This window comes from Bos mutus, chromosome 7 (assembly GCF_027580195.1).
Source record: "Bos mutus isolate GX-2022 chromosome 7, NWIPB_WYAK_1.1, whole genome shotgun sequence".
NCBI lineage: Eukaryota > Metazoa > Chordata > Mammalia > Artiodactyla > Bovidae > Bos > Bos mutus.
Genome location: NC_091623.1, coordinates 14494442 through 14520325, shown reverse-complemented (window position 1 = coordinate 14520325; position 25884 = coordinate 14494442). Strand labels below are relative to the sequence as shown.

The 25884-nt window shown below is 38.5% G+C and overlaps 1 protein-coding gene across 3 annotated transcripts in view; it reads right to left on the bottom strand.

Annotated features, from left to right (window-relative positions):
- Positions 1-25884, bottom strand: part of XRCC4 (X-ray repair cross complementing 4) — a 323318-nt gene that overhangs the window by 24499 nt on the left and 272935 nt on the right. The window contains exon 8 of one of the 3 annotated variants that reach the window (XM_005903757.3): positions 5710-10636. The exons of the other annotated variants lie outside the window; for them this stretch is intronic. Within the exon in view, the coding sequence (XP_005903819.1) occupies positions 10525-10636 (112 nt within the window). The 3' untranslated portion in view covers positions 5710-10524. Of the gene's footprint in view, positions 1-5709; positions 10637-25884 lie in introns of those variants that run through there. 3 annotated transcript variants of the gene reach the window in all.

Here is a 25884-nt window from a genome sequence, read left to right as displayed (position 1 = left end):
TGTTGGGTCATCAACTTGGATTACTGTGATATTGAATGGTTTGCCTTGGAAATGAACAGAGATCATTCTGTCGTTTCTGAGATTGCACCCAAGTACTGCATACCCACCTCTTTTGTTGACTATGAGGGCGACTCCATTTCTTCTAAGGGATTCTTGCCCACAGTAGTAGATACAATGGTCATCTGAATTAAATTCGCCCATTCCGGTCCACTTTAGTTCACTGATTTCTAAAATGTCGACGTTCACTCTTGCCATCTCCTGTTGTCCACTTCCAGTTTACCTTGATTCATGGGCCTAACATTCCAGGTTCCTATATAATATTGTTGCTTACAGCATCAGACTTTACTTCCATCACTAGTCACATCCACAATTGGGCACTGTTTTCACTTTGGCTCCATCTCTTCATTCTTTCTGGAGTTATTTCTCCACTCTTCTCCAGTAGCATATTGGGCACCTACTGACCTGGGGAGTTCATCTTTCTGTTCATATCTTTTTGCCTTTCCATACTTTTCATGGTTCTCAAGGCAAGAATACTGAAGTGGTTTGTTATTCCCTTCTCCACTGGACCACATTTTGTCAGAACTCTCCACCATGACCCGTCTGTCTTGGGTGGCCCTACACAGCATGGCTCATAGTTTCATTGTTAGACAAGGCTGTGACCTATGTGATCAGTTTGGCTACTTTTCTGTGATTGTGGTTTTCATTTTGTCTGCCCTCTGATAGATAAGGACAATAGGCTTGTGGAAGCTCCCTGATGGGAGAGACTGGCTGTGGGGGAATCTGGGTTTGTTCTGATGGGTGGGGCCGTGCTCAGTAAACCTTTAATCTAATTTTCTCTTGATGGGTGGTGCTATGTTCCCTCCCTGTTGTTTGGCCTATGGCCAAACTGTGGTGGGGTAATGGGGACCTCCTTCAAAAGGGCTTATGCCAGCACTGTTGTGTTCAGTGCCCCTGACCCTGCAGCAGGCCTCTGTCAACCCATGCCTCTGCTGAAGACTCCTGGACTTCCGGGCAAGTGGGTCAGCCTCTTGTGGGGTCACTGCTCCTTTCTCCTGGGTCCTGGTGCACACAAGGTTTTGTTTGTGCCCTCCAAGAGACTGTTTCCCCAGTCCTGTGTAAGTTCTGTAATCAAATCCCACTGGCCTCCAAGGTGATATTCCCTGGGGGTTCTCAGTCCCTTTGCCAGGTTGGGAAATATGCTGCGGGTCCTAGAACTTTCATAACAGTGCAAGAACTTCTTTGGTGTAATTGTTCTGCAGTTTGTGGGCTGTCTGCTCCATGGCCCTATGGTGGGACTAATGTCAACCTCCTCCAAGAGGACTTAAGTCACATGCCAGGCCTCCCAGATCTGCTGCAGCCAGAGCCCCGTCCCTGTGCAGGCCACTGCTGACTGTGCCACTGTGGATGACACTCACACACCCAAAGACAGGTCTGGCTCAGTCTCTGTGGGGTCCCTGGGTCCTGGTGTGCAGGAGATTTTGTTTGAGCCCTCTGAGTGTCTCTGGTGGGTTTGGGGTTTTGATTCTAAATGTGATTTCACCCCTTATGCTGTCCTGTTGTGTTTCTCTTTTGCCCTCGGATGTGGGGTATTTTTTTTTTTTTTTTGGTGGGATCCAACATTCTCCTGTCAATGGTTGTTCTACAGAGAGCTGCAATTCTGGAGTTCTCACAGGAGAAGATGAATGTACGTTCTTCTACTCCGCCATCTTTTCTCTTTTGCAGACCTCCCTTCCATCTCCTTCAGAAGACTACTTTAATGAATAAAGTTATGGTAAAATCAAATATAAGTGCTTGTTTTAAGATAAACTGCCTCTCTCTGACCTGCACCTTTAATAAATTCCACCATACACAGAGATTTCTGAGTGCTTTTGCCATGTAAATCAAAGACAATGAAATGAGTTCCATGGTTGAACTGGCATGGAGGGGAGACAGGAGAAAATCAGGATTGATAACACATGAGACTTATCCCAGCAGAACTAACAGCAGAGGTAGCCATGAAAATAAATCCCACAGGAATCCAGGAAAATCGAAAATCGTGGGAAGAGCATCAGACTAGAAAAGATCAGGGACAAGTAGCGTGAGCCAATAAATTTCAAAGAGAAGGTCAGTTTAACTGATAATCTGGTTGTATGTAACTGTGCTGATCCATTACATGCAACACAACCATCATAAAATAAGACAGTATCTTGACAATCTTAAGATATTCCATATGTGCTTCACTTACTATGAAGCAGGCCCTGGGCTAAGGGTTTTATCTGCATTATCTTATTTAATTCTCATTGTATGGATAAGAAAACTTAAAGAACTTGCCCAGGGTTAGACAGTTAATAGCTGGCAGACAGAGAGTTGAAGGCTGGCTTAATCTGATCCCTAAATTCACATTTCTATTTTTTCTATTACCAGGTTGCAGCCAGAAGTTACTGGACTTTTTTTTTTTAAAACATAAACACTGAAAGCTATTACAAACGTAAAATTATCTTTGTTCATTATCCTACGTGATGAACTGTTTTAGTCAGAGCATGTCAAAATACGTTTATATAACAAAACGACCCCAAATCTCAATGGCTTTGAGTAGCAAGCAATTATCTTCATGCTCACAGCCAGCATGGTTGACTATAGCTGGGCTCAGATGCAAGGCTCTTCTAAAGGTTTCAGGATAGTGAGCTTGGCTCCAGCTTGGGACCGAGTCCAGTTCTGCTCTGTGTGTCATCAACGGCCTGGGCAGGAGAGGCAGCAGCTACCTGGAACATGTCAGTCTCATGGCAGAGATCAGAAGCTCCCAAAGGGAAAAAGAGGAAATGTAAGGCCTCTTAACTCCTAGGCTCAAAACATGTATATGACTATTTCATCCACATTTTATTAGCCAAAGCAAGTCAACTGAGTGGTGGTGGTGAACAGCAAAACATTTATGGACAATGTTTTAATCTTTCATAGTGATCTAATTACTCCTCTGTAAATTTAGTTCCTCAGAGACATATAGTATATCTCTTAAGGGAGAGGAACAAGATTGTTTCCAATAGTATTTAAAAGGGCTCTGGAAAAATTCACATGCGTGAATTCCCTAAATGTTTCCAGAGCTTAAGGACAAAATGAGCACTTTCAAGCCTACTTCTTCCATCATCATTGCCACCATTTTGTCCTAATAGGGATTCTATTATAGAAGTCTCATGAGGTTTTCAATCAGATTTTTTTAAAAAAAAATAATTTATTTATACTTTTGTCTGCCGTGAGTCTTCCTTGCGTGCAGGTTTTCTCTAGTTGAAATGAGCAGTGGTTATTCTTCCTTGACAGGCTTTTCATTGCGGTGGCTTCTCTAGTTACAGAGTATGGGCTCTAGGTGTGTGGGCTTCAGCAGTTGTGGCACGAGGGCTTACTTGCCCCACAGCATGTGGAATCTTCCTGGGTCAGGGATCGAACCCATGTCTCCTGCATTGGCAGGCGAGTTCTTAACCACTGGACCACCAGGGAAGTCCCAATCAGATCAATTATGAGACAGAGAGACAAAGAGAGAGAGAGAAGCCCTAGTCACTGCATAGAAATGCTGTAATGTAAAAGTAGTCTCTTGACCATTTGAGAAAAACCAAGATAAAAATTATGTTGCTTTGTATTCTTTAAAGGATAAATATATATATTATTCTACCAAAGGTGGCACCTTTGTAACATCTCACATTTAAAATTCATTTATAAATAAAATTTTTAGTACTGGCCCATGTTGACAAAGATCAGACATTTTATACTATTACTAAAAGTCATCAATGATTTGAAGACACATCTGGCGTAGCTGCACTTCCTGGATGGCTCAGTGGTAAAAAATCTGCCTCCCACTACAGGAGACACAGGTTTGATCCCTGGGTCAGGAAGATCCCATGGAGAAGGGAATGGTTACCCACTCCAGTATTGTTGCCTGGGAAATCCCATGGACAGAAGAGCCAGACATGACTGAGCAACTAACACTTTCACTTATGTTTAAAATTTCAATGGCATTTTAATGAATTTTGAAATTTATATTATAAAATATTATACAAAGTTTAATAATGAAAGTGGTTTTACCTTGTTATAGCTGTCTTGAAACATTCTTTTATTTTTATTTTAATTTAAATTTATTTATTTTAATCGGAGGCTAATTACTTTACAATATTGTATTGGTTCTGCCACACACCAACATGAATCCACTACAGGTGTACCTGTGTTCCCCATCCTGAACCCCCCTCTCACCTCCGTCCCTGTACCATCCCTCTGGGTCATCCCAGTGCACCAGCCCCAAGGATCCTGTATCGAACCTGGACTGGCAATTCGTGAAACATTCTTTTAATAGTAAGGTTAACTAATGACAATTTGTTAATTGACAATAATGAGAATTAATTGAAATCTTCTCTGGAGAATGTATTTGATTTCCCTATTAGTTGGGTATTTTCTTGTTTGTTTGAAGAAACCATTCCACTAATAAATGTTTCAAAAAAGGGAGCAGTGGCTTTTCAGGAAATGCATGTACTGGAACTGGCTCTGAAATATATCAGGACCTGAAGCTACTGTAGACACCAGCCACTCTCCCCATCAGGCGTGAAGGTCACACAGCGCCTGCTGCTATATGTGTTCACGCAGGGGCATGTGCAGCATGTGGGCAATGAGAAACAGAAACCCAAGGATAAATGCTTTTTGCCCCTGGACGCAGAGTTCTGAGATACTTTTTAGAAGATGCCTCAGAAGATCTTGGCTCCTGGTGGCTCAGACAGTAAAGAATCTGCTTGTAATGCAGAAGATCCGGGTTCAATCCCAGGGTCAGGAAGATCATCTGGAGAAGGGCATGGCAATCCACTCCAGTATTCTTGCTTGGAGAATCCCATGGACAGAGGAACCTGGAAGTCCCTAGTCCATGGGGTCCCAAAGAGTCGGATACAACTGAGAGACCACCACTTGCACTTCTCAGAAGATCCTGGTCAGGCTGGGGATACGTCATCCAAAGAACTATCTGCCTTGATGAGGCTTTTGCACTGGCATTTCCTCCTTTTCTTTTTAATGCATCTGGTCTCACACTTTTGCTCCCTGAGATGATATTCCCCAAATAAATTGCCTGTGTGCAAGCCCTGGTCTAAGGCTTGGTTTTCAGAGGAGTATAGAGTAAGATAGATTTCTATAAGAGTCTTATATGAGCAGGTTCTATAAAAATCATCTCATTCATCTATATTATTTGACTGGTTATGTTATACCTAAGATAGTAGGGAAGTTGGAGATGATCTCTAAATCCAAAGTGAGTGGTTCAGCAAAGGGATGGATTGTGAGTTCCAGATTAGTAGATGCAAACTATTATATATAGAATGAATAAACAACAAGGTCTTACTGTAGAGCACAGGGAACTATATTAATATCCTGTAATAAACCATAATGGAAAAGAATATGAAAAAGAATATATATGTACATTATATATAGATAATATATATCTATATCTATATACACATAAATATATATATGTATGTTGGAGAAGGAAATGGCAACCCACTTCAGTATTCTTGGCCTGAAGAATCCATGGACAGAGGAGCCTGTGAGGCTACATTCCATGGGGTCACAAGAGTTGGACACGACTTAGTGATTAAACCATCCCCACCATCATATATGTTATATGTGTATATGTATAACTGAATCACTTTACTATACAACAGAAACTAATACAACATTGTAAATCAACTATACTTTAATAAAAAATAAATTTTTAAAAAGTAAGCAGCTCAGGACTAACCTACATTCCATTTACTGTAACAGTAGCCACCAAAATTGTTCCTGCCCTTAACAGGAACATCTACTGATACTATCAAGAGGGAAATAGGCTCCAATCTCCCTCTCTCTCTTTTTCTATAGATCTCAAAGCCTTAAGGGACAAAGAGACCCTCACTCAGGACATACAGTTATCAGTGAGATTGTGAGATGATAGTTTAGGATGAAGGACCTCCAAAAGAGAGAAGAAAAAACAACATATGAACAATAAAATTCATATTGAATTTTATTCAAGTAGAGGAGAGGAAGGGCTTCCTTGGTTGCTCAGCTGGTAAAGAATCCATCTGCAATGCAGGAGACCCCAGTTTGATCCCTGGGTTGGGAAGATCCACTGGAGGAGGTCATGGCAACACACTCCAGTATTCTTGCCTGGAGAATCCCCACGGAGAAGAGGAGCCTGGCAGGCTACAGTCCACGGGGTCACAAAGAGTCGGACATAACTGAGTGACTAAACACACATACACACACACACACACACACACACAGAGGAGAGGAAAATTATAAGGAAGGATAATAGTTGGTAAATGAGACGACGTGGATATTTGAAATGGAGAAAATTAGAAGGGAGGCTGGAGAGCATTTTAGGCTGAGTTAGGTAAGAAAGAGAACTGGGAGACAGGAGAAGAGATGGTTGGATGGTCAGTTAACCACAAAATGCATGCTGTCATGTATTTTCCAAGGCATCCTTTTCCAGTTATTAAAATGGAGACAATCATTTCATGTTTGTGCACTGAACACTTGCAAATGAAATCTGCCCTCCTGAGAAGCATTTACCTAGAAACTGTCAGATTAGCAGTGGAAAGTTTTAATTCAGACAACAGCTACACAAGGATACATGAATAGTTCTTTTGTTACTATATATTCCCTTACAAAATGTGTTAACAACCTATTTTTTTTAATTTCCTGATTTATAGATAAATTCATGAGGCCTTTCATGGGCTTGGATGTCAGCTATTTAATCTTGCTTTATTTAAAATGGATTCTGTATAAATAATAGTAAGAGAATGGGAGAGACACGAAAGGATACACGTTGGCTGCTTCTTTTAAGTATCTGCTGAGAGGCCTCCAGACTGGCCTTCCTTTCCCATCCTCAGATGCCCAGCAAGGTCTGCATGACCTGAAGTTTTCTGGCAGCCCATACCTTCCCAAGGAAGTGCTAGTTAGACCTGTGGGGCTCAATGCTTGCCATACCTTTATTATACAACTGAGATTCTCGCTCCTAAACACCCTGGGCCAACAGTCCCCCTGGAATATCTTCTAACCTGTCTTCTTCATTCTGAGGATTCACAATTGTAAACTTGGAAATTAACCTCATAGCTGATGCCCCAGCACCTTCTATACTCTCTTCTGATCTGAAGATAGCTACATCCTTAGCTCACTCTCCCCAACTCCTACCAATTTCTCTTAATCTCCCAGTTGTATCTTTTATCTTCTATGGATTCTCATCTAAAACTTTAATTTTTAAATTTTTCTCTTTAAGTCGCTTATTCTAATACTCCTTGATATTATGGTTCGTTACATAGTAGTTTCAAGCCCCAATCTCATACACTCCAGTTTTTGAGACCAGACCCCAAATTTCACTTGCTAGGATATAAACTCTATAGTAACAGAGTGCTAGTATTATTCATTGCCTCATCTAATGCCCAGAGTGGAGGTCAACACGAATGCTTAACAAATACCTGGTAAATGATGGATTTATCCTTCACTTCCACACATGGCCCAGTTCTGTATTTTGTACATAACTAATCCTTTATAAACATTGTTGAATCAAACTTACCCAATAAAGAGCTGCTTGGCTCTAAAACATGGGACCTAGAATTTTATAAATTTGAGTTATGTGCCACTAAGAACACATTTTAAGTAGTTTCCTGACCTTTTAAAAACCACATAATAAAGACATCTCTTCCTGAGATGGGATTTTTTTTCTCCCATGAACTTCCCTAATGAGGCCTGACCCATACCATCTGATGCCAGGGCCAATAATTATAAACCTTATGCCAAAAAACACCCTTCAGAAATGTAATCACCTTGTTTTTAGAAGTGAGGGCACCAAGATCAAAAAAGCCAGGCTGCATTATAACTCAATTAATTTGCCTTCCATTGCAGTATCTTCTACAAAAATCTATTTTAGGGTATAGACAAGGAAAAATGTGGGAAAAAAATCATAGCATGGAATTACAGAATCTGGGCCTCTCAACCAAACCTATAGATGTCTGTTTACAGAGAACAAGAACTATAAAATAGCAATAAATAGAAAAGAGGAAACCATGATTATGGGCTTATTATGCTCTATTCTAACCAGCTGAATCAATCTGACACACAGCAATGGTTGAAGAGAACCCTGAAAAAGTAAAATACAACTGAACTTTGAACAGTTGGGGAGAGGGGTGCTAACCCTCTAGACAGTCAAGTATAATTTATAGTCAGCCCTTCATATCCGTCGTTCCTCAATATCTTCAGATCCTCCAAATCTGCAATTCTGCATCTGAAGACTCAACCAACTGCAGATTGTATAGTACTATATTATATACTATTGAAAAAAATCCCCTTATAAGTGGACCTGCATAGTTCAACCCCATGTTGTTTGAGAGTCTACTATACCATGAACTATAGATTGTATTGTTACCATTACTTAGGAAACATTTTCCCTTCTTACTGCTAGATAACAGCCAAAATTCGGTTTTCTCTTTCTCTTAAAAAAATATACATATGCATATATATAAAACATACACATATGTACATACCTATATACACATACACTGATGTATACTAATTTTGGTCAGTCATTTGTGGTCTATTCAGATGTGATAGTATTATTTTGAGATTCTGGTACTTTATGTACCAAATCCCCTTGGAAAGATCCAAGGTAAATCCTGGATTACACAAATTCATTACTGAATTTTTTATGTGACCAAGTAAAATTTTATATTTCACACATTTATATTTACACTTAATTAAAAATCTCCCTCTTAAATGGAAACCAGTATAGAAATGAAAATGCAGGAAAATTTCTATTTAAAATAGTTTGTGGTTCCATGGACAATAAAATCTCATTTCTTTTTAAAAACTGTTTCTATTTCTTAGTAGATTTACTTGGCTGTGCTGCGTCTTAGTCGTGGCATGCAGGATCTTTAGTTGTGGCACACGAACCCTTAGTTGTGACATGTGAGATCTAGTTTCCTGACCGGGGATTGGGCCTCAGCCCCTGCATTGGGAGCACAGAGACTAAGCCATTGGATCACCATGGAACTCTCAAGAAAATCCCATTTCTGATATAAACAATAATCTATCATTTCTTTCTCATTATCTTTCTGTAGTCAAGCTTGTGTGTATATATACGTATATTTTTAATTAATCAGAGAAGGTAGTTATGTTTTCTGAAAAATTTTTTCTTTGTATCAAATCATCCAGCTAGATTTCAGTCTTTTAATGAGTTTGTGTTCACAGTGATCTAGAAACTTAAGGCAACTAGATCATCTGAGTGCCTACACTGTAATGGACATGCTTTTATTTCTTCAGTAAACACTTATTAAGCCTCTAGGAATCCAGCCCTGTCCTAGGTACTGGCAGATGGAGAGAGAAAGTAGATGGTCATGCCTCTGCTATGGTGGGGCTTACTTTCTATAGGCAGACAGACAGGGGGCTGGGGGGTGGGGACAGTGGTAGGTTAGTGAGAGAAAGACAGACAAATAGAAGGAAGGAGACGAGAGAGATAAGAGGCAAGAAAAAAAATTGTAATTCCAGACAGTGATACATGAAAAGAAAATGAAAGTCGCTCAGTCATGTCCAACTCTTTGCGACCCCATGGACTACAGTCCATGGAATTCTCCAGGCCAGTATGCTGGGGTGGGTAGCCATTCCCTTCTCCAGGGAATCTTCCCAATCCAGGGATTGAACCCAAGTCTCCCACACTGTAGGCGGATTCTTTACCCTCTGAGCCACCAGGGAAGCCGAGTGATACAGAGTGAAAAAAACATTCCCATGGGATACAGTGACTGGGAATATGCACATCTTTTTAAAAGTATATTTCAGAGCAAGCACCTTGGAGTAGGAGACATTTGATTCTGGATCTGAAAGGTGAAAAGAAACCAAATGTACAAAGATCAACATTCTAGGCAGAGGGACCAACATTACAATGGTTCTGAGATCTTGAGATCTCTGAAAAACATGCTTTGATACAAAACGATGTTACATTTACATTAATATGCACTCTATAAAGACCTGATAGTAAAGGAAAAAGTTAAGCAAGATAACATTTTATTGAGAACACAAAATCTTCAATCAAAAGTTTTATCACTAGATTTTCAGATTGTGTAAAAACTAAAACTAGATTTTGCACATCATTCCACAAATTAAAATACTCAAACATCAGTGTTTAGAAAAGACTATTTGAAAAAGGATTTGTAGACATTCTATCTGTCCTATTTTCAAAATCTTCCTAGACAGGATAGACAGCTACTACATATAATATGTGTGAAATGAATAAGGTACATGTGACCTTTGCAATAAAAAGGTCTGAAATTTTACGTAATTACAGGCATGCTGAATGAACACATCAGAATAATGTGCCACTGTCATCAAATATTTTCATATACATGTGTAATCCATTTTGCACAATGGTTTCAGCTCACTATGTATGTAATTAAATTGTAAGGTGCACTAAGGGCTGCTGCTGAGCTGAAATTTTGTTTCTGCAGTATAAAGAATGGGATAGAAAACATAGTCTTGTGAATATCAAAGTACTTTTTGAGACAATTAAATCTCATCAAAGAGGTCTCCTGGACTACTATTTCTTAGAGTTTCTAAGGACATGTTTTCAGCTGGGCCATGATCCTTTTTCGGCATCTCAGGTAGTGGAGGATCAAGCCTAGAGTAAAAAGAAAAAAATCAAAATAATTTTATTTTGAAAACCTACATATAGAATAAAAGAAAATTTTAAGAGACACATAAGTGAAATAAAAGTTAAACCCTGCTTCCAAACTGTTGCATTAACATAAAGATAAATGAAAGGAATTTAATTTCTTTAACTGCTTTGGAATTTATCTGCCTCTTTTCTGAGCTAATGAAAACTCAAAGACCTTACAACAGTATTCGTAATTAAGGTCAAGAAATAAGATATCCTCTATGCTGTATTTTTATGTCAAGATACAGAAGGTTTCTCAATCCATTTCTTTAATAATTTCAAAACAATTTACATTTTCCTTCAGCTCCTTTAAATTCTAACTATGAACATGCATTTTGAAGCTCAACAGCAGGAAGTTCTGATCACATAAATTTCTTTTAGGGGTCATTCAATTGTATATGTGTGTATAATGCCTTGTTGTATAAACAGCTGTTGATGAAATGCAGTTGGTCCGCATTCATTTACTGAATCTACATATCTTCATTTAGTGAGTGAATTTCTTCAGTTTCAGTACTGCAGTTACTATATCAATGGACTAACCTCTATATTTACGTAAATATTCTGAGTCCTAGGGCAAAAGGCATGATCACTAACTCATAATTAGTCTTAAAAGTGGTGAACTGGAAGGTAACAGCTTAATCAAAAGAAGAGCTTAGGAATGTATATTTATGCCCTTGTATGAACCTTGTTAGAATCAACCCAGTAGTACGCAAATAAATACCCATATTTCCAACCACAAAGTTTGGTATAGCTAAAAAAGAACAGGATTTGAAGTCAGGACTCTTAGGTTGGAATCCAGGTCTATTTCTTATTAGCTAGGTGACTTCAGGCAAGTCATTTAACCTAAATGGACCTCTGTTCTCTCACCTGTAAAACTGAGATGATAATACCTGCCTCAGAGGTGGTCTAAAGATTAAATGAGATATTATAAATGAAAATGCTTATAAATTCCTACAAAACATTTGGAAACTATTATTTTTAGCCCTTGATACAACATAAACTATAAAAGTGCTCCTGCTAATAGCTTCTTTAATTTAAAAGAATAATCAACTAAAAATCCACAAATGTTGAGTGTGTTTAGATGAGTATTTCCAAAAGCCTGTACTCACACTTAGTTGTACAGATTGCTAAAGATGAATCCTCTACAGGGTCCTCCTTGGCCTCCTGACTGCATACAATTAATCATGGCTGGCTGCCATTAGATCTGGGACAGCTCTGTCTTATCCTGAGCAAGCCAAGTTCAGAAAACATAACCCTCACAGGAATGCTGAAATGCTAGGCATTAGTACATTCTCCAGATGACAAGTACAACCCTCTGGGAGAATCAGTATTAAAATTAACAACAAATATTAACATAATTACTGTAACATGTAATTAAATTTCTGAAAATATATTCTATAGAAGGAGAAAACTATACAGTACAGAACAAAATCATAATTATTACATGTATAAGTTCTCAATGTCAACTCAAAACACATTACACATTTTTGTCTAGCCCTAAATGTCTTAGAATTACTTTTTCTTCTAGCAAAAGAGAGAGTTGAATTATTTCAATTAAAAAGTCATACATGGAAAGACTTCTGTAATTTTATTCATAGTCTAGACACTGTACAAGCACAACACAGACAGCCATCAATTTAGTTTAAAAAAAAAAAAAGCAGTATAGGACAAAGGGACCGCTCTGAGGTGGCAAGTTTGAAGGGAACCGATCCCTATTTCTCCATTTCAGATTTCCATCTCTTTCTAGCCATGAGGAGCCCAGGAAATAGATTTTGACTCTTTTGTTCTTAGTGTCTAGTACATAGTAGGTGCTTAGTGAAAGCTGTTCCACGAATGGAGATCACTGTTCTACAGATTTCATATCTGTGGTAAGTGAAGAAAATAAATTTAGAACTCTCCCACACCCAGATAAAAAGTTTAAACATTTTTATAAGTAACATATGTTTATTGAAAGACTTTATAAAAATTCTGAAAAGCATGAAAAAGAAAATTAAAATGTCCACCATCCTGCTTTGCATTATTTGTGTTTTCATGTTTTTTTTTTACAAATACAAGATTATATATATAATTTTGCAGCTTAATGTTTTTACTCTAAAATATATTATCAATATTTCTGCATGTTGAAAAATATAGATCTATTGTTGCTGTTGTTGCTGTTGAGTTGCTTGGTCATGTCTGGCTCTTTGCAACTTCATGGACTGCAGCACATCATATTTCCCTGTCCTTCACCATCTCCTGGAGCTTGCTCAAACTCATGTCCATCAAGTCAGTGATGCCATCCAGCCATCTTGTCCTCTGTCATCCGCTTCTCCTCCTGCTTTCAATCTTTCCCAGCATCAGGGTCTTTTCTAATGAGTTACTTTCTCAACAGATGGCCAAAAGATTGGAGCTTCAGCATCAGTCCTTCCAATGAATATTTAGGACTGATTTCCTTTAGGATTGACTTGTTGGATCTTCTTGTGGTCCAAGGGACTCTCAAGAGTCTTCTCCAACACCACAGCTCAAAAACATCAATTGTTCGTCATTCAGACTTCTTTATGGTCTAACTCTCACATCTATACATGAATACTGGAAAAACCATAGCTTTAACTATATGGACCTTTGTTGGCAAAGTAATGTCTCTGCTTTTTAATATGCTGTCTGGGCTTGTCATATCTTTTCTTCCAAGGAGCAAGCACCTTTTAATTTCGTGCCTGCAGTCACCATCTGCAGTGATTTTAGAGACCAAGAAAATAAAGTCTCTCACTGTTTCTGTTGTTTCCCCATCTATTTGCCATGAAGTGATGGGACTGGATGCTATGATCTTAGTTTTCTGAATGCTGAGTTTTAAGCCAACTTTTTCACTCTTTTTCACGTTCATCAAGAAGCTCTTTAGTTCTTCACTTTCTGCCATAAGGGTGGTGTCACCTGCATATCTGAGGTTATTGATATTTCTCCCGGCAATCTTGATTCCAGCTTGTGCTTCATTCAGCCAGGCCGTTTGCATGATGTACTCTGCATATAAGTTAAATAAGCATGGTAACAATATACAGCCTTGACGTACTCCTTTCCCAAATTGGAACCAATCCACTGTTCCATGTCCGGTTCTAACTATTACTTCTTGACCTGCATACAGGTTTCTCAGGAGGCAGGTGAGGTGGTCTGGTATCCCCATCCCTTTAAGAATGTTCTACAGTTTGTTGTGATCCACACAGTCAAAAGCTTTGGTGTAGTCAATGAAGCAGAAGTAGATGTTTTTCTGGAACTCTCTTGCTTTTTTGATGACCCAATGGATGTTGGCAATTTGATCTCTGGTTCCTCCGCCTTTTCTAAATCCAGCTTGAACATCTGGAAGTTCTTGGTTCACATACTGGTAGAGCCTCACTTGGAGAATTTTGAGCTTTACTTTGCTAGGGTGTGAGATGAGTGCAATTGTGTGGTAGTTTGAACATTCTTTGGCATTGCCTTCCCTTGGGATTGGAATGAAAACTGACCTTTTCCAGTTGTGTGGCCACTGCTGAGTTTTCCATATTTGCTGGCATATTAAGTGCAGCACATTAACAGCATCATCTTTTAAGATTTGAATAACTCAGCTGGAATTCCATCACCTCTGCTATACTCACCATTAATTTTAAATTGTTTGTACTAACAATTAATCCACTGATGACTGTTCAGGTTGGTTCTATTTCTTAATGCTCTTATAAATAATACAACAATTAAAATCCTTATACCCATATCTTAGCATATTTATCATATTATTTTTTCATGAACATGTTTATTCCAAGCACTCATGCTAAGAGGTGAAATCTGAAAGCAAATAACTCAGAGAACCTGTACCTAAAGTCTTAATAGAAATTGAGCTAAACAAGTATTTTTAAAATGGGAGTTCCTCTGCTTCTAATTAAATTGCAACCATTAGTTATGACCCACTTTAAGTTCTAAATCTTCCCTGAAGACTTTTCTTTTTTTGTTTTTACTTTTCAAATTGAGGTTAGTTTTTATTTTCTCTGATCATTTAAAGTACCTAATGTCTGCATCCAATATTTCAATACATAGTTTTTCATTCAATCAATACTTAAGTATGTACTACGATTAGCTCACTGTGTTAGGGAAACATATCAAATTTGATAAAGGTTACACATAACTTCTGCCCCTCAGGAAGCTTTCAGTTAAACTTTTTACTTTCTCCATTTTTTTTTCAAATATGTTTTTTCATCCTCAACATTTTATAAGTAGCTTTAAGGCAAGGATTGTAATATAATTTGTTCACGAAATTCCTTTAGGAGTGTTATAAACATTATATTAAGACTTAGGATTCAAGTATATTTTTAGTTTTTATGGACAACATGGTTCAATGGAAGAATTCTGAATCCAAGGTTGGGAGATCTTTATTTATGCTTTATCACATTAAGGTTTTGGCAGGTGATGGCACATTTCTGGATTTCAGTGTCTTATTTTAAGTTGTAGAAGTTAGGGATAATATAAAAGATCTTGGAGTTCCTTTAGTCCCTAAATTCTGAGACAGTTATGCTCAAATAGACTACTTTGCAAAATGCAAGCTCTCAACAAATACCTGTGGAATAAAATGAAAACTATGAATTAAAAAGGAAAGGTTAATGACAGAATGAGAAATCATCATTGCACAAAGGCTAAAGTATAAGGACTTTTCAAATAAAGTGAATAAATGAAGCTTCTCCAGAACATGACAGCCTTATTAAAAAATGGCTATAGCCTCAATACGGAGAAGGCAATGGCACCCCACTCCAGTACTCTTGCCTGGAAAATTCCATGGATGGAGGAGCCTGGTAGGCTGCAGTCCATGGGGTCGACAAGAGTCGGACACGACTGAGTGACTTCACTTTCACTTTTCACTTATTGGAGAAGGAAATGGCAACCCACTCCAGTGTTCTTGCCTGGAGAATCCCAGGGATGGTGGAGCCTGGTGGGCTGCCGTCTATGGGGTTGCACAGAGTGGGACACGACTGAAGCGACTTAGCCGCAGCAGCAGCATAGCCTCAATAATATAGTTTCAGAGAGTTCTATGTTTTATAACTTGATTTCACACTGCATTAAAACACACACAAACACACACACACTAGAGCTTGAATCAAACTGCATTCATATCAGATCAGATCAGTCACTCAGTCGTGTCCGACTCCCTGCGACCCCATGAATCGCAGCACGCCAGGCCTCCCTGTCCATCACCAACTCCCGGAGTTCACTGAGACTCACGTCCATCGAGTCAGTGATGCCATCCAGCCATCTCATCCTCTGTCATCCCCAACTCCTCCGGCCCCCAATCCCTCCCAGCATCAGAGTCTTTTCCAATGAGTCAACTCTTCGCATGAGGTGGCCAAAGTATTGGAGTTTCAGCTTTAGCATCATTCCCTCCAAAGAAATCCCAGGGCTGATCTCCTTCAGAATGGACTGGTTGGATCTCCTTGCAGTCCATTACCACCATCTAATTAATAGTGTAGATCAAAAGTTAGACTGGCACAAGAATTATTCATCCTGGGAAAGCTTCCCTAAAATGTTAGAATGAATAATTGACTTTCTCTTGTAAATTTCTGGGAGTTGGATTACCAACAACTTTTAAAATGATATTTCTAGTTATTGGCTCATTTTGTAAAGAAATTTTCTCAGTCAAGTTTAACATTGATATCAGCATGGCTGTAATATCAGTCTTTTCTTATCAAATGAGAACCATTAGTATTGTTTAGAGTGAACTACTTGCATTTTATAACATACTCTGAAAATAATATTTCTGAAAAATGTCAATGAGCCAGTTTGAGCAGACTGAGAGGTTCAGGAAGATGTACAATGATTGATGGCATTATGACACTTGAAAAATTATTCTCCTTTGACTGTGACATGAACAATGGTTCTAAAGTCAAAAACCAAAAGTCAATTTGTATGTGGGCTAACTGGAGAAGGAAATGGCAACCCACTTCAGTATTCTTGCCTGAGAAATCCCATGGACAGAAGAGCTTGGTGGGCTATAGTCACGGTGTTGGAAAAGAGTCAGACATGACTTACTGACTAAACAAGAAGAACAAACTGTACATGATACACATACAATTCAATTCCAGGTGAACTGAACAATCAATGAGAAAAGGCCAAACTTTAAAGCATTTAGAAGAAAATATGTTTAGGATCTTAGGATAGTGATGTTCTTTTTTTTAAGGCAGAAAGTGAAACCATGAAGATAAAGATAGATAAATTCAATTACATTAGAAGCATAAGAAATAAGTACAAACATCTTAAAGAGATGGAAGAAATCACAAATTGAGAGGAAATACTGCAACATATGCTACTAACAAAGGATTATTATCCAAAGGTACAAACAATTAAAAAAAACCCCAACATAATTTAAAAGCATATGCCAAAGACTACAGAAACTTCCAAGAAGAGGGAACAGTGGGGCCAAATAAGCATATGATAATTATCTCAACTTCATTAGAAACGAAGGAAGTTTCAACCAAGCAAATAAAAAACAGGATAAAGTATTTTACACCAGATTAGCAAAAACAAAAATGTCCAACAATAGCAAAGATCACAGAGAACATGAAATGACAAGAATGAATTACTACTGGCTGGAGTGTAAACATTTGAAACCACTTTAGATAACAATTTGGCAATAACTGTCCAGGTATATGAAGATTTATGTACTTATAACCAGGAATTCTGCTTCTAGTTACATACTCTGGCAAATATTTGCATATGTGTGTCAGGAGATAGTAAACAAATGTGCATTGTTTATAATAGTGAAAAACTGAAAACCCCCCAAATTTCTCTCTACAGAAAAAATGAGCAAGTAAATTATAGAATTTTCACACAATGGCATGCACACATGCATGAATCTCAAACGTGAGATGTTGAGCAAAAAAGCAAGGCACAGAATAATACACAATATGGTTCTATCTACTTAAAGTCAAAAATACGCAAGACTATATATATAATGTTACTCTTGGAACACTGGTATGCATGTATCTGTGTATACACGTAATAGTTTGGGATCTTATTTGTTCTCTCATTACAATGCTCTCAGATTTTGGAGTCTTGTGATTTTGGCTGTTGTGAAGATGGTGACACAGAAGGGGCAAGTTGAGTACTATGCATAAAGGATTCCATTTCAGTTATAATGAGTCAGCCTGAAGTGACCATACGATACCCAAATAGAGACAGATGCTGAGTAGGTAAATGCTTATAATATATAAGCTTATAAATGTAGAGCTCAGGGGAGATTACTGGACTACATGTACAGAGATAGCAGTCACTGTCATATCACTGGCCGCTAAAGACAAATGAGTTGAAGAGACTCCCAGAGATAGTCTACCAGAGACAAAAAGTTTGGTATAGAATCCTGTGCATGTGTGCGTGCTCAGTCACGTCCGACTCTTTGAGACTCCTCGGACTGTAGCATGTCAAGCTCCTCTGTCCCTGGGATTTCCCAGGCAAGAATACTGGAGTGGGTTGCCAGTTCCTTCTTCCAGGGGATCTCCCAACCCAGGGATCAAATTCATGTCTCCTGCACTGACACATGGGTTCTTTAGCACTGAGTCAATGTGGAACGCCTTATAGAATCTCAGGAAATGTGAAAATTGCAGAGGCAGATGGCAAGAGAGAGAGATGAATAAAAGATTGAAATAGAATGATTCAAAAGTTATGGGGAGAATTAGGGAAGAGAGTTGTCGCAGAAGCCAAGAACCCAGTGTTTTCTGTATGCCCACGGCTTGTGCTACTCCCATTTCCCACCCAAAATGCTGGGTTTCCATACAACTTTGACTGCTGAATCTGTAAACACACATTAGGTAAATTATTTCACCACTAAGAATTATCTGGAGTTGAAAAGAATAACCTGGAAGGATGTTGTTATGCTTGTGATTCATTATAGACAAGAAGAACAGACAATGTTTTCTTTGGGGAGGAAAGATAGTCTTAAACTCTCAGACTGCAGCCATCACAGCAAAAATCTAGCCAAATGGCCAATGGTCAATGCCTGCCTGGCCACCAATGTAGGGCATCTGAAGTAGCTCTTTCTCTCGCATTATGATGAAAATTATATCTATATCTATCTATCTATAAACAGAGAGAGAGCGAGAGAGAGCTTTCCTTTACTACCAACTTGCCTGACACCCACACATCTCATCTCTGACTCTCCTCTGGGACTGGGTAAAGGTCAGATGTGCAGCAGGGATGAAGATGAGAGATGAGGTAAGGGCAATGCAATGGAGAGAAACAACTGAGCACTGGCTGGGACATACATTACCTGGCAATAAGAAAAGTCAAGTACTTAATGGGTTGTTTTTCAGAATGTAACAAATCAAACCATCATCAAAATGATGACAAAAAACAGGCAAGTCCAAGTATTAGGTACTTGCTACTATCAAATAACTAGGCAGCTATCATACCGGCCTTGAGAGTTGCCTTTATGGAACAAACTCAGAGAAACATCTTTTAAATGCAAAAGTTATAAATAATGGGCTTAAAGATTTGACATTACCAAAGTTACCACTGTATTTTCAAGTTAAATATTAGTATTTTAAAAAATATTTGAACCTCAAATAAATGGGAAAATAGCTACACATTTCTAGTTGACCTTATAAAAACCAAAAGTGTCTCCCAAATAAATTAACAGACTGAAGTCATCAGGATTCAGTAAAACAAGTGTTGAACATTGTCTGGAATTCAACAGGCCAAGACAGCATTTCACTGGTCTGAGAAAATGAAAATAAGCTGAAGCTTTTTTTTTCTGGCAACCAAAATGGCAAATAAAATAAACTGCATTAGCTATTTTCAATTAAATTCCTAAACATTTTTTTCTAATGAATATTCCTTTGCTGTTTACCAAGAACAATATGAAAATAGAAATATGCTTTGAAATGAGTAATTTTGAATAAAACACAGAAAAGAGAATTATGAAGAGTAAACAACCAATGCTAAAATGCACTTGTATGCCTTATAGATATTGGAAAAGAATGATTATACAATTTCTCTGTAAAATATTCATATTATGAGTCCAAAAATAAGATTATCTAGTTCTATCCAACTCAACATCTAAAGTCACAAGACATTAAGATAAATACGTCCATAATCCACAACCATGCCAGAATTTATGCAAGAATTTCATGATAAATTGAAGGATTTTGTCCTTCTTACTTTATTTAGATAAATAACATTACTCTGATAATTCATTAGATGAGCAATATCGAATATCATACATACTTTAAAAAAATTAATACTTGAAAAATCTTATGTTAAACTTTCTGTATTCCTTACAAGTTTTGAAGTGGTATAGGTGACATTTGCTTCTAGTGATCTGTGCCTATAAAAGTAGAAAATTGTCATATTAATAGAAAATGATTTTCTACAACTTTAGTTTTAAGATAGGCCACTGTTTTTTGCTACTTGGTGTGCTACAAGTGAAGTTTCCCTCACTAGACTAGAAGCTTCTCAAGTAGAATGACTCTGCTTTACACACCCGAGCTCATACATGTTCCAATGAATTCATGTTTTAATTAACAAACAAATAACCAAATGAGGTAAACAGTATTATCAAGAAGGCTCAGTAAGTTAAGCAACCTGCTCAAAGCCACACAGCCAGTAAACACGCATGTGAGCAGGCAGGCAAGTCAACAATGGGATGAGGACATTAGTCTAGGTTTCCCTTACTCCCAAATCCATACCCTTCTTGTTACATCTGTGTACGGGAGTCATTCATTCTTATTTCTATTTCAGAGGAAGGCAGCTTGGTGTTGTTCAGTGTGTCTGAAAAAAGTACTCTAAATGAAAAAGATTTCACTCTAAAAAAATGAAATCTGTGGTCCAAAATGTTTGGAAAATATTTATTTTTCTCCATTAAGTCCTGTAAGTGTTTCATGTGTATATTATACATTTAAAGCTATTGAAGTTCTTCCATAAACTTGTTTAATTATTAAGTAAAATGAAAGCAAGGTACAGGAGAGTGTATGTAGAAAACTAGAGTGTGCGTGTACACACACACACATATTTATATGTATTGTGTATGTGCATTTATATATATATATATAATATCAGAATATCTCTGGAAGGATTCACAAGAAACTAGCAATGGCTGACTCTGGAGAGAGGAACTTGAGCTGAAGGACGGATAATTTTTGCTGGATATTCTCTTAAACTATCAAGATTTAAAAAAACTATTTATACACAGATTATATTTTTAATGTTTTACGAAAAAGAAACGTAGATTGGTTATCCTGTTTTACAAATGAATTTGGCAGCCGAAACCTCTTTTTTCACTCTCTCTCAACTACTAATATCCCAAGAAACTAGTGTTTCTGGAACAGCCTGCATTGATTTCTTTCTCTAGAATGTAACATCTACTAGCCTGAACCCAAAAACGTATTATAGTGGTCCAATGAAGGAAATTAAAAACACAGAAAACACACACACACATACATAACTCTACTTAAGGCTACCCAAAGAAGTGGAAAACACATGGGCAGAAAATAATGCCCTGCCACGGAGGTTAGCGACTCCTAACGAACCAGGGACCAGGGGTGATCGTTTTGCCGCAATGTGGAACCAGCTGTTGGTTTCCTGCTGCTGCTGTAACTAATTACCATAACACAGCAGCTTAAAACAACACAAATTCATTATCTTACAGTTCTGGAGGTCAGCAATCTGACCCACGTCTCACTAGGCTAAAATGAAGTTGTTGGCAGAGCTGTGTCCTCTCTGGAAGCCCCAATGGAGAGTTTTCCAGAGGCTACTCCCTTTCTCCATCCTCAAAGCCAGCAATGGCAGATGGGCACCTTCTCCTAGCATCTCACTCTGACCCTGCTTCCTTGGTTTCATTTCTTCCTCTGACTCTTCTGCCCCTCTCTTCTTTAATAGCCTTTGTGATACACAGGACCTATCTGGTTAATCCAGGATAATTTAGCCACTTTTAGGGTCAGCTAGTTAGTGACTTTAATCTATCTGCAACCTTAATTTTCTTCTAAATTTCTTCTTAAATTTCTTCATGTGCTCTAACATAGTGTCAGTTTCCAGGAGTTAAGAGGTAGACATCTTTGTACTGGGGGCATGGAGGAGGGAGCATTAGTCTAGTCTTAACTTGGTTATGGCTCAAATATTATTCTAATCTATGAGTTTAAACGTTTCAGGATCACTTAAAAGAGAAACAGACCTGAGTAAGTACAGGACTCCCAAGGCCCAGAGCTAAAAGAAACCTCCAAGCTGACTGGAGGAGACATCTGCAAGGTCTTTGCAATATGAACTGAAATGCAAAACAATCCACACTGGGGCTTCTTATCTAAAGATGAACTGAACCGGAATCATTGAGAGAGGCTGGCAGTCACATAATCCATCATCTACTCTATCCACTATTTACTGCGTGCTTACCATGGGTCAGCAGAGAAGGCAATGGCACCCCACTCCAGTACTCTTGCTGGAAAAGCCCATGGGCGGAGAAGCCTGGTAGGCTGCAGTCCATGGGGTCTCTAAGAGTCAGACACGACTGAGCAACTTCACTTTCACTTCTCACTTTCATGCATTGGAGAAGGAAATGGCAACCCACTCCAGTGTTCTTGCCTGGAGAATCCCAGGGACGGGGGAGCCTGGTGGGCTGCCGTCTGTGGGGTCACACAGAGTCGGACACGACTGAAGTGACTTAGCAGCAGTAACAGTACCATGGGTCAGAGACTGTGCAACATGCTTGGGATACAAAGGGAACAAACAAATGCTCCAAGGCAGAGGTAACCTTGAGTGCTGAGCTCCCCTGAATCTACACTAACAACAGCCTTTGTCTAGGGGATAACAGCTGCTTCACTGACAGCTCTAATGAGTAAGGTTGTTAAAGAACCACAGACAATGCCACCTTCATGGGTGTATGACTATGCTGTCAGTCACACAAGGCCACAAGCTTAGAGGGGCTTCATCTCTGCTTTCATGTTCTGTTGTCACTATCTTCAAATTCTTAATAATTCTGAACAAAGGGGCTCTGCGTTTTCATTTTGCACTGGGCCTGCAAATTATTATAATCTGTCCAAACCCGGCACTTTCAGTGACCTTTGTACACCAGACTCAAATCAAACCTAACAACTGCTCATATTTATTTGGGGCCAATAAACAATGGGACTCAAAAAAAAACTGGTTATGTACTGCTGTATGGACTCATGCTGTCCTCTTCAGAACCTAGTTTTGATCCTTAATTGCCCTAATCACCAGTAAACCTCTTTTCTAACACTTAAAAAGCACTTGCTTTTTTTCTTCAGGGAGATACTTGAATTTTTACACTGGTAGTTTTTTTTTTTTTTTTTTAACCTATAAATAAATAAGAATGAATGCAGTTTCCTGCCAAATAAATACTCTGCTTTGTGAGGTTTCTCCTTCTCCTCCCTTGCCTTCTCTTTCTCTCTTGAAGTTCTGTGGTCTTTTGTTTTACAGTAAGAGAATTTGGTTTCTATTTTAATTAGATTTGCCCATTATTTTTGTACTTGGTAGTGGACTCGATTCTTAGTATTCTCAAAATTACCCACTCTAATTAATTCCTTGGCTCACAAAGCAGCAAACATGTCATGAGTGCCATCCCGTGCTGTGACCTACCTATCTCCTTCTCTTCTGATCTATTGAGTAGCAGTCTGCCCCAAATCGTTCCTGAATATTTTTCTGGGCTTTTCATGGAATGGGTGACCCAGGATCATGTGGCAGCCAGACGTTTTAAAGGAGACAAACTATCTTGGACAATCATCAACTTCATATGACTTTTACATAAAATGAGTATCATATAAATGATACAGAAAAAAGAACAAACAAAAAACATTTCTTCACAAAGGATACACATAATGTGGTATTACTGGCAAATGTAGAGGGTCTCTGCTCAAATTCTGGGAGATGTTCTGTCTGTCTTAAGGAAATGTGCCAGAAACTGTGAGAAGGCAGATGGAAGCAATCTACAAAATTCTGAGGATTCTGATTTTGAATTAAAAAGATTAAACTTTACAGTTGACTTTAAAAATACAACCAAAGTGTAAAGTAAAACTATTGTATAGAATGTTTTTAAAACAACTCACTATACGTCACAACTGGTGACAAGTCACTGTGAGATAAGGCAGAACAAGCCATGGAGGATTCAGTCTATGTGCTCAGAATGACCTATCTGCATTTTTTGCCCTTAAAGAGTTTATTACGTGTATAGTATCACAATTTCAAGAAAAGCTCAGAAGTCACAACTAAACTGCAATCCAGTCCACACAGAAAGCTGTTGACTACAGTTGTGTGTTATATTTATATAACTATCTTTACTAAGTACTACACACTCTCTCACTGTGATATCTTTATGATTACATAAATTACCAACTTTTTTCAAGAATTTTTTTTTAGTGAACTAATGTTTATTTTGAGGAAGTAGCATAAATGCAACATATGGTTCCAGTAGTGTTTTAACTGGTACAATTTGGTCTTATTTCTTTAAATGTCCCACTGCAATCAGAGTCTCTTTAAAAATGTAAAAATAATCATAATTATCCAAAATTCATAGTGGATGCAGCTTTTACATGGCATTCAGAAGTATCATTAACAAATGTAATGAGATCAATGTTTTGTAAAAGCATTGGTTTGATTTGCCAAAATGTATGACTGGCTGTAGCATTTAATTATTAAGGCTTGAACAGACACATTCAGTAAATAACTGATTAGCAATTTAAATAACCATTGTTACCTAACTGATCTTATTTTGCTCTTATAAGAAAACTATGTATGTATGTATCTCGGCTTTGATCATCTGCAATCTGAACTATATAATTACTGACTTTTCTCCTTGCCTTTTATTGTTTTCTCCTTCAGCCCATCTTCCAACTGCTATGAATGAACTACCTTGCTACAACACAAGTCTGATTATTACTTTGTACTCCAGCAAGGCTTTAGTTGAAACTCCCTTGGCATAGCAAAAAAAATTATTACAAAATGTCTAGCTTCATGTCTGCCTTTTTGGCTCTAACTAGCCAGTGCACTTCCACAACCAACTTCTTGTCATCCACCAAATGCATCATTCAGTCTTCATTGCCATAGTTCTCCATACTGTTCCCTCAGTTTGAGAACTCTTTCTCCTACCTTCTTTACTTGGTAGGCTCCTACTCTTCACTAAAAGCCAAGTTCAGCTGTCCTTGCTTCTGGGAAACCTTCCTAGGCAGAGGAATTAATTATCTTCTGTTCTACAGCAGCACATCTTAAATCAAGTAGGTCTTTGTTCCTGTAACCACTGCGGTGTAACAAACCACCCTCAACTTAGTGGTACAAAACAATGATAATTTTATTACGCTCATACTTTCTGTGAATCAGAAATACGGAAAGGGCACAGTGAGGATAGTTTGTTGTTGTGCCTTGGTGTCCGGGCCTTAACTGGGGGATACTGGAAAACTGGGCTGACACAGTGGCTGGGAGTTGGAGTCCTCTTAAAGCTCATTCACCCATATCTGGTGCTTGGCTGGGAGCCCTGAAAGACTAGGACTGGTTCCTAGAGACTCTTCAGTGGCCTGGCTTCCTTGTAGCCCGGCAGCCTAGGTAGTCAGGCTTCTTCCATGAAAGCTTAGGGCTGTAAGCATGAGGTGCCACTGCTGACTTCTTGTTCAGTTGCTCCGTCATGTCCAGCTCTTTGCGACCCCACAGACTGCAGCACGCCAGGCTTCCTGTTCTTCACTATTTCTCGGAGTTGGCTTAAACTCATGTCTATTGAGTCGATGCCATCCAACCATCTAATCCTCTGTTGCCCTCTTTTCCTCCTGCCCTCAATCTTTCCCAGCATCAGGATCTTTTCCAATGAAAGTATCAGAGTTTCAGCTTCAGCATCAGTCCTTCCAATGAGTATTCAGGGTTGGTTTCCTTTAGGATTGAGTGGTTTGATCTCCTTGCTGTCCAAGGGATTCTCAAGAGTTTTCTCCAGCACCACAGTTTGAAAGGATCAATTCTTTGGTGCTCAACCTTCTTTATGGTCCAGCTCTCACATCCATACATGACTACTAGAAAAACCATAGCTTTGACTATGTGGACTTTTGTCAGCAAAGTGATGTCTCTGGTTTTTATCCTCTGATAAAGCAAAAGCATCACTTCTTCTGCATTCTACTGTTTACAAACACATCAAAAGCCCATCTAGATTTAAAGGGAAGAGACATAGAAACCACTTTTAAAGGAAGGAATATCAACCACAGACTTTAATTCTGCACATCTTTGGTCACTTATGTTGCAAGCAATTGGAG